The 10,298-nt window shown below is 41.3% G+C and overlaps 1 protein-coding gene across 1 annotated transcript in view; it reads right to left on the bottom strand.

Moving 5' to 3' along the window:
* acap1 (ArfGAP with coiled-coil, ankyrin repeat and PH domains 1) overlaps positions 1 to 10,298 on the bottom strand; it is a 48,975-nt gene that overhangs the window by 13,292 nt on the left and 25,385 nt on the right. The window contains exons 9-15 of the mRNA XM_062984531.1: positions 6,242 to 6,316; positions 5,678 to 5,787; positions 5,509 to 5,560; positions 5,160 to 5,260; positions 2,558 to 2,669; positions 955 to 1,163; positions 547 to 616 (exon numbers count right to left, since the gene is read on the bottom strand). Coding sequence (XP_062840601.1) covers positions 547 to 616; positions 955 to 1,163; positions 2,558 to 2,669; positions 5,160 to 5,260; positions 5,509 to 5,560; positions 5,678 to 5,787; positions 6,242 to 6,316 — 729 coding nt within the window. The remainder of the gene's footprint in view (positions 1 to 546; positions 617 to 954; positions 1,164 to 2,557; positions 2,670 to 5,159; positions 5,261 to 5,508; positions 5,561 to 5,677; positions 5,788 to 6,241; positions 6,317 to 10,298) is intronic.

Here is a 10,298-nt window from a genome sequence, read left to right as displayed (position 1 = left end):
ATTATTATTATTATTAACATTGAGGCTGAGTGGTCACCTGTCAGGGTTGCTTTGCTTGTGCTTTTGGTGCAGAAAGGCAGAAGAGGGTTGGACTAAAAAGCCTAAGGGATCTCTTCCAACCCTCTTTTTTATTATTATTATTATTATTATTATTATTATTATTATTATTATTATTATTATTAACATTGAGGCTGGGTGGCCATCTGTCAGGGGTGCTTTGCTTGTGCTTTTGGTGCAGAAAGGCAGAAGAGGATTGGACTAAAAGGCCTAAGGGATCTCTTCCAATCCTCTTTATTATTATTATTATTATTATTATTATTATTATTATTATTATTAATTATTATTGCTCGGAAGCCAACTATAGTCCGGACCTCCAACGGTCTGAAGGATCGTGAACTGGCCCCCTGTTTAAAAAGTTTGGGGACCCCTGGTTTAACCCATTGCAACACTGCAGCTCCATCTATTTGGTGATATTTTCATTTAAATAGGCTTTTTGCAGTTAACTGGTTTGCAGAGATCTCTTGGCAAAGGTCCCTCCCGCTTTACCTTAACAAGCTCCGGTTCCCAGGAATCGAGCGTCAGCGATCGCACCTTGGAGAAATGCACACCGAGACTCCTGTGTGAAGATGGAGACAAGGAATGCATCTACACTGTAGAAGTAACACACTTTGATACCAATTTAACTGCTGTGGCTCAATGCTAGGAATAGTGGGGTGTGTAGTTTTACAAAACCTTCTCTGGGCCCCTCTGGACTACAAAACCCATAGCAAAGATCCATGGCAGTGAAAGTGGTGCCCTCCAACTACAACTCCCATCACCCCCAGCTGGACCTCAAGATCTGGAGAAGGTTCCTCCCACCTGACTCAAGGTTCCTCCCATTTGATTCAATTGCAAGGAGAAGCCCTCCATCGTGTACTACATCTCCCATCATCCCTAATGGGAGTACCAACTCACCTGTGGATGCCGGAGCACTCGATGCACAGGGTGATGCCCAGGTTGATGCTGGCCCATTCGGGGGCCGGTTCGCGGCAGTCGCAGCACTGGGCGTTCCCCTCCAGCCGCTGCACTTGGTCCACCACGTGCTTGTCCACTCCTCCCCGGAGCCTACGGCTGGACGGAGACTGGAGCGTGGCCGCCGAGAGAGAGGCCGTCCGCTCCAGGGCCTGCGGGGAGAGCAACAGCGTCACCTGCAAGCCCTTCCATTCAAATCGAGTTCAAGGTTCAGAAATGTCGAGGAGATCTTGGGGTCTAAGTAGACCTCAAGGCAGGGGCGGTTCAACCATGAGGCAAACTAGGCAGTTGCCTGTGGCACCATCCTGCAGGGGGCACCGTTGAGGCAACTCCTGCCTCCGCCACCACACCTGCCTCCACAAGGAAGGAGGTCTGCAAAGCAGCAAACGCCATAATAATAATAATAATAATAATAATAATAATAATAATAATAATAATAATAATAACTTTATTTTTATACCCCACCCCATCTCCCCGGAGGGACTCGGAGCGGCTTACATGGGGCCATGCCCGACAGCAATACAACAGCAGCAATAAAACAATAAAACAATAAGACAGCTGATTCTCTCACACCAAAAGCAACTTGCAGTAAGCAACCAAATAAACAAACAAAAAAGCCAATGTAATATATATAGAGAGAGTGTGTGTGAGAGAGTTTGATATAAAAGAAGGCTAAACAATGGACCAAGCTAACAAGTATTTATACAGGCATTAGGTAAAGGGTAAAGGTTTCCCCTGATGTTAAGTCCAGTCGTGTTCGACTCTGGGGGTTGGTGCTCCTCTCCATTTCTAAGACAAAGAGCCAGCGTTGTCCGTAGATACCTCCAAGGTCATGTGGACGGCATGACTGCATGGAACGCCATTATCTTCCCGCTGGAGAGGTACCTATTGATCTACTCACATTTGCATGTTTTTGAACTGCTAAGTTGGCAGAAGCTGGAGCTAACAGCGGGCGCTCATTCCGCTCCCGGGGTTTGAACCTGAGACCTTTCGGTCTGCAAGTTCAGCAGCTCATCGCTTTAACACACTGAGCCACCAGAGGTTCCAGGCATTACTAACACATTAACAAACAAAAATTTTACATTCTTATATTCTTTTACATTCTTATATTCTTTTACATTCTTATATTCTTTTACATTCTTATATTATCTCCTGTTCTTCCTTTCCTCTCATCTGGTTTTACATTATCATAATTTCATCAATTATTCTTGTCAGATTATTTAAGTCTTTAACTAATTTTAATTATTACCCAAGAAATCTAAAAATGTAATTTAATCTCTTAGTAGGTTAGTAACTTAATATGACAGGCAAATATTTGCTATGTACGCATGGCTATCACTATTGTTCTTTCTCCCCCTTATCGCTACTCAAAGCTTATATACTGCTATGCAAACATTTCTAATCTCAGAATCAGCCTGATGGAACAAACCCTAAAGTCATGTATTGAAGCAGAAGTGGGTGGAAGCATTTGTTTACAGGAAAGGTAAGAAGGTCAAAATGCCCGTATCCCCTTTTCCCGGTGGAAAGGTGTCCTTTGGGGCCTCACCTGCCCAGGGAATTCCGGCCGCTCCTCGTTGTAAGCCGACGCAATGCTGTTCTGAACGGCACAAACCCAGGCCTGCTGGTGCCGTTCCGAGTCTGCCTGGAGAAGACAGCTCCTGCCCAAGGAAAGGGAAAGGCACACGGTCGTGAAAGGAAAAAGAAACTGCTCCTCAGTCCCAAAATCAGAGTTCAAGGATCTTCTGAAAGTGCCACCAAGGCTCACCTGCCCCCCTAAAAGCCACATTCTGCAGGTGACTCAAACAAAGCTGGGAAAAGTGAACTTTCCTTTGATTCTAGTTATTGGAATCTCCTAGCCAGCAGCTCACCTCACAATTTATTCTTAGAAACCTGACTTGTCTAAACCATGATTAATCACAACTTGAGGTTGCTATGTTGTCAAAGGCAATATGTATTTTCTGTTTTCTGGGCAATATGGCCATGTTCCAGAAGCCTTCTCTCCTGACATTTTGCCCACATCTATGGCAGGCATCCTCAGAGGTTGTGACCTCACATCCTCTGTGGATGCCTGCCATAGATGTGGGCAAAACGTCAGGAGAGAAGGCTTCTGGAACATGGTCATATTGCCCAGAAAACACACAACAACCCACTTGAGGTTGGGTTTTGAAATCCGGCTTACTTAAAACAGGGTTTACCACACTTGTTGGCGTTTGTCACCTGACTTCTTTAAACACAGCTTGCAGTTGGCTTCTGAAAACTGGCTCGTTTAAACCGTGATTTACAAAACAGGACTTCGTTAAACTACAGTTTATCACTGCTTGCTGTTGTCTTCTGAAACCTAACTTCTTTAAACTATGCTTCATCACAGTTTGCACTATTGTTCTTTCTCCCCCTTATCGTTACTCAAAGCTTATCTACTGCTATGTAAACATTTCTAATCTCAGAATCTTATATATTCTTGCTATAATTTTCTCCTTGCTTGCCAGTATTCTGTCCCAGATTGTGCTTGGTTTCTGAAATCTGGCTTATTTAAACCACAGTTTATCATACCTGTTGGCTTTTGAAACCTGACTTATTTAAACTATGGTTTATCACAGCTTGTGATTGGCTTCTGAAACCTGGCTTGCTTAACCCATGGTTTACAAAGCAGGACTTCTTTAAACTACAGTTTATCGCAGCTTGCCTTCTGAAACATGATTTATTTAAACTATAGTTTATCACAGTTTGCACTTATTTTCTGAAACATTATGTAGTGTCTCAGAGACCCCCGAGTCATGACCCCATCGCCATTACGGAGCAGACCGAAGAAGAGATGGGGTTTCTGCCATTTCTGCATGATTCCGCTCCCTTCCAGATGTCCCCTCTTGACAGTTTTAGCCCACAGTTAATTAAAAAGGGCCTTGACTCACAGCCCGGTTCTCCAGAGAATGCTATGTTTGACCGCAAATTGTTTTGGGAAACTTCTCGCGCGGAGAAGCAGAATTTGAGGAGAAGCGCTCGATTAGCGGAGAGAGCAAGCGTTAATTAAGCCGGTTCCCTTGAGAGTTTTCCAGGAGGACTGCAGCTGGCAAGTTGTTGACTTAGGCCATTTTCCCTTGGGAAAGAGTTTCAGACACCTGGCTGGAGAGAAGAGCGAAGTCCCATAAAAGTTCTGGGCGCCGACTGGCCTTTGCGGTGTTCAACGTGTCAGTTGAGGAATTCACATCGACTCTAGTTCTGCAGCGCGCTACTCTCGAGTAGACCGGTGTTGCTTCTCGTCTCCCTGTCAAGCCTGGACAGTGATTCAGCTTTACCACGACTAACTTTGCCTTGCCTTGCATCCTAGCCTCGGATTCGAGCCCTGGAACTCTTGACAGATCCTGCCTTAATCCTCACTCAAACAGCCTAAAGGTTTGAGTGTGTTTCGGTTTTTGGATTTAAAACTTTGAACTGTAATACTGGACATCTACTTTCACATTACTGGACTATATTTGACCTTTCCTGAAAGGTCTATTGCTGGACTATATACTCTGCTTATTTTTAGTTGTCTCCTTTATTTCCTTAATAAAGATATTAGATTGTTTATTGGCCTTCGTGTCTGATTCCCAGTGCTCACGCCGCCCTGAGGTGTCACACATTACTTCTTTAAACTATAGTTTATCACAGTTTGCACTTATTTTCTGAAACATAACTTCTATAAACCATGGCTTATCACCGTTTGTGGTTGTCCTCCAACACTTGGGTTTGTTTATAGCATCAATCATTGGTTTAAACTTGGCTTGACTTTCTGTAAACAATCTGGGGAGTGAGTATCGAAAGAAAGCCCCCTTTTCCCAACTCAGGGTCAGATCTGCAAGGTTACTTAAGGTAAGTCATTTTGAGTCTCCTTGTGGAGAGAGAAAGTGAGGTATAAATAAACATAATAATAATAGTAATAATAATAATAATAATAATAATAATAATAATAATAATAGGTTGACAAAATTATGATCTGTGAACTGCAAAAGGCGAGCTGACTGGGATCTGCACGCATCATCCGAAAATACATAGCACAAGTGTTCGACTTGGGATTTTGTGATACAAAATCTAGCATATCTATCTTATTTGCTGTGTCATACTATGTCTTTGTGTCAATAATAATAATAATAGGGGCCCAGCCTAAGACTCACTTGGAGGGAGAGACCACCTCGAAGCAGAAACGCCGTTCATGATCGGGGCACGGCTTGACCGTACAGAGCCGCAAGTCTTCCACAACCACCGTCACTGCATCCTGAGCATGTGCAGAAGGCAGAGAGCAAAGTAAATGTGGAGAAGGGGGGTTACACATCAGTTTGGCCCCTTCTTCTTACTCCCAAATATCATCCAGCCCCGTTCCTGTTTTCAACACTAAACAAATCCCATTTTTCCTCCAAATAATAAAAACGATTCCCCTGACAACGACCCAATAATACTTTTATGGAGCAATAACTCTCAGAAACCCCAGAAAACTCTCAGAAAATCAAAACCCCATCCCTTTACCTTGGCCTTTTTCTGATAGACCAGTTGATTGCTCTGGATGGAAAACCAGCGCCTGTCATTTAAATAAAAAAAGAAACAAAACATTGCAAAAGAAAGGTGGCAGTTTAATGTTTGTTTACAAAACCTGGCTTGTTTAATCGATGCTGGATCGTGGTTTGTTGCTGCTCACCTGCTCCAGGTCTTGAAAGCATTGCTGGCCCGTTTGTACAAATAGCCTTCCATCACCACTCCGCCGGGCTCCGTCTTAACTTCGGGAACCACATCATCCTGGGACAAATCCTACAAAATGCAAAAAAAAACCCAACCCCATTACATCATGGATGATGGGAGTTATAGTCCAGCTCACTGAGAGCGCTATAATTCCCACTTTGGAATAGGGATGCTTAAAGAAATTCTTCCTCCAATCCCTCCTCCATTAAGTTATATATAGTACATGTGGCTCTATTTTCCTCGGGTGCAGCTACACCGCAGAATGAATGCAGTTTGACACCACTTTAACTGCTATGGCTCGGTGCTATAGAGTCTTGGGAGTTGTAGTTTGCTGAGGCCCTGGCATCCTTTGGCAGGGAAGGGCAAAGACCTCGCAAATCTACAACTCTCTATGATTCTATAGCACTTGAAAATCTATGACTCCTGCGGTTCTATAGTTCTTGAGCCACGGCAGTTAAAGTGATACCAAACTGCAATAATTCCACAGTGTAGATGCGCCCCCAATAGATCACCCAAAGCGCACCTTCTGCTTGATGACCGTGTGCCGCTGCTCCATGTCCCGCTTCTCTCGGGCCGATTCCAGGACCAACTGATGGAGCTGGAAACAAAGTTCAAAACAAAGGAGCATATAACAACAACAACAACAACAACCATTATTATTATTATTATTATTATTATTATTATTATTATTATTATTATTATTGTATGACACAGCAAACAAGATAGATATGCTGGATTTCATTTCACAAAATCACAAGTCGAACACTTCCCAAGTGTCTAGGACTGTTTGATGTATTATTATTATTATTATTATTATTATTATTATTATTATTATTATTATTATTATTATTATTGTATGACACAGCAAACAAGATAGATATGCTGGATTTCGTATCACAAAATCACAAGTCGGACACTTCGCAAGTGTCTAGGACTGTGTGATGTATTTTCGGATGATGCGTGCAGATCCCAGTCGGGTGGCCTTTTGCAGTTGGCAGATCGTAATTTTGTCAATGTCTATTGTTTCCAAATGCCGGCTGAGATCTTTTGGCACGGCACTCAGTGTGCTGATCACCTGCACTGGTTTCTGCCACAGTCTTTGAAGTTCAATCTTGAGGTCCTGATAGCGGCTCAGTTTTTCCTGTTGTTTTTCATCAATGCGACTGTCACCTGGGATGGCGACATCAATGATCCAAACCTTTTTTCTTTTCCACAACTGTGATGTCTGGTGTGTTGTGTTCCAGAACTTTGTCAGTCTGGATTCGGAAGTCCCACAGTATCTTTGTGTGCTCATTTTCCAAGACTTTTGCAGGTTTGTGATCCCACCAGTTCTTTGCTGCTGGGAGGTGGTACTTGAGGCATAAGTTCCAATGAATCATTTGGGCCACATAGTTGTGCTTCTGTTCGCAGTCTGTCTGTGCAATTTTCTTACAGCAGCTGAGGGTATGATCAATGGTTTCGTCGGTTTCCTTGCACAGTCTGCATTTTGGGTCATCAGCTGATTTTTCGATCTTGGCCTTAATTGCATTTATTCTGATGTCTTGCTCCTGGGCTGCAAGGATCAGGCTTTCTGTCTCCTTCTTCAGGGTCCCATTCGTGAGCCAGAGACAGGTCTTCTCCTTATCAGCTTTTCCTTCAATTTTGTCAAGGAACTTTCCATGCAATGTTTTGTTGTGCCAGTTGTCAGCTCTAGTTTGTAGTGCGGTTTTCTTGTACTGGTTTTTTGTCTGCTGTGCTTTGAGGAGTTTTGTTGTTGTTGTTGTTGTTGTTGTTATTATTATTATTATTATTATTATTATATATTTATTACCCACCTCTCCTTATGGCGTAAGTATCGATCCTGCAGATCACGAAGCCCAGTTGTCGTTTTTTACCTGTCCACACCTAGGATGCATCCACAGTGTAGAATTAATGCAGTTTGACACCAGTTTAGCTGCCATGGCTCCATGCGATGGAATCTTGGGAGTTGTCGTTTGCAAACGACAACTCCCAAGATTCCATCGCATGGAGCCATGGCCGCTAAACCGGTGTCAAACTGCATTAATTCTACAGTGTAGATGCACTGCTAGTATGCATGTCTCTTTCCCCTTCCTCTGTCAAACTGGGTTGGAAAATGTGGAAAGCAAACATTTATCTTTGGCCAAAACAGAGGTCAAGGGTCCACTTGGCTAGGAAATGCATTTTATCCTGAGCAGGAAATGAACTGAGCGGGATTTGGACTCTCTGTTGCTTAGCAAGAGACACAAAATGAATGGGAACGGGAAGGGGATTTCTCCACCCTTCTCCCCGTTGCAACAATATGGATTTTAATCTGCACTTTATGAATGGATTTTAACTTGTATTTTAACCCTGTGCATTTTGTTGTAAGTCTTTTAATAGTGTTTTATCCCTTGTTTTAATAATATTTTATCCTGCATCGAGCTGCAGGGAGAGGCAGAGAATAAATTTATTATTGTTGATGTTGTTGTTATGATTGTTGTTATTACATGCAGTCAGGGATTAATTCATTGATTTATCCCATTTATATTGCTCTTCTTTTTCCAGCAATGAAGGAAAACATGCCTGTGTGAGAAAATATATCCTTCTCCTATACCTTCTGAACCATCGGGCACTTCTAATAATAATAATAATAATAATAATAATAATAATAATAATAATAATAATAATAATAATAATAATGTATCCAGCATATCTATCTTGTTTGCTGTGTCAGACTATGCCATTGTGTCAATAATAATAATAATAATAATAATAATAATAATAATAATTGTATTCGAGTTAGCTGTGTTATTTGGCCTGATGTATTTGTTGTTGTTTTTATTCTAATTGTTTAAAATAAAATTGCATATTGTATACATTATCACAACACTACCAAATCACAATCCGAAATTCTGCATCATCCCATCCTCCTGAAGTATCAGTCATTTAACTATAATTGCCTAAATAATAGGCATATCGTACCCAGTCATTTATCCTAAATGGCGACTAATCGATGGTTGAAACCTGCTCTTGCTCTGCCACTATATAGAACTGATAAAACACAGGGGAATTCCAGGCTGGAAATAATCAGAACCAGCTAACACCTCCCAACAAAGGATTCCCCCAAGCAGGAAGCAGCCAGGCTTCGAAGCTACAAGGCTATTCAGTGCTAATCAAGGTGGTCAATTGCAACATTCACACTTGTCTCAAGCAGACAAGAGTTCTTTCTCCCACCCTGGGCATCATTCCATAGGTATATAAACCCCACTTGCCTTGTTTCCAAAGATCTCACAACCCCCGAGGATGCCTGCCATAGATGTGGGGGAAATGTCAGGAGAGAATGCTTCCGGAATATGGCCAAACAGCCCAGAAAACTCACAGAAACTCAGTTTCCATATAACAATTTATCTCTGCTCTCTAATCTTAATTTTTCAGATAAAGCTAATGGGTCATATTCTGTTTAAGCAATGATCAGGACCAGGAAGGATAAGGAATGATGGGAGTTGCAATCCAACCATGCCAGAGTGTCAACTAGCCCATTCTGACCAATATTATTATTATTATTATTATTATTATTATTATTATTATTATTATTATTATTATTCTGACACAAAAACGCAGTATGACACAGCGAACGAGATGAATATGCTGGATGATGATGATGATAATGATGATTATTATTATTCTGACACAAAAATGCAATATGACGCAGCAAACGAGATGAATATGCTGGATGATGATGATGATAATTACATTATTCTGACACAAAAACGCAATATGGCACAGCAAACGAGATGAATATGCTGGATGATGATGATAATGATGATGATGACTATTATTATTATTTATATCCCACTTTATCTCTCCCAAAAGAGATAAAGGTTTGGGACATATTGACCCATGCCTACATAAAAACATGGTGCCCAAAAGTGAGGTACTTTGTAAAACTATAACTCCTAGGATTCCGTAGTAATGAGCCATGGCAGTTAAAGCAGCATTGAAAGTGCATTCATTCTGCAATGTAAATGTACCCTTAGTACAATCGATGGAAGAGTTAGCCTTTGCAAAACTTCGGGTACATCTACACCAGGGGTCCCCAAACTAAGGCCCGGGGGCCGGATGCGGCCCTCCAAGGTCATTTACCTGGCCCCCGCCCTCAGTTTTATAATATAATATTTTATATCAGTTTTAATAATATAATATATTGTATATACATATCGTATTGATACTAATATTATGTTACACAATATAATACTAATAATAATACTACCATATAATAATATTAATTATATGTTATATATTACATATAATATTACAGTATAGTGCTATAGTTCAATATAGTAATATATAATGCTAATATTGTGCTATGCTAATGATATAATATATTGTATGTACATACAGCTGCTCTGAGTCCCCTTCGGGGTGAGAAGAGTGGGATATAAATGTAGTAAATAAATAATTAATTTTAGACAGGCTCGGCGAAAGTCTGAAATGACTTGAAGGCACACAACAACAACAACAATCCTAATTAACTCAACTATCTCATTGGCCAGAGGCAGGCCCACATTTTCCATTGAAATCCTGATAGGTTTATGTCGGTT

This window comes from Anolis carolinensis, chromosome 6, assembly GCF_035594765.1.
Source record: "Anolis carolinensis isolate JA03-04 chromosome 6, rAnoCar3.1.pri, whole genome shotgun sequence".
Taxonomy (NCBI): Eukaryota; Metazoa; Chordata; class Lepidosauria; order Squamata; family Dactyloidae; genus Anolis; species Anolis carolinensis.
Note: the sequence above shows the minus strand (reverse complement) of the source record. Positions and strands in the feature narration are given on the sequence as shown.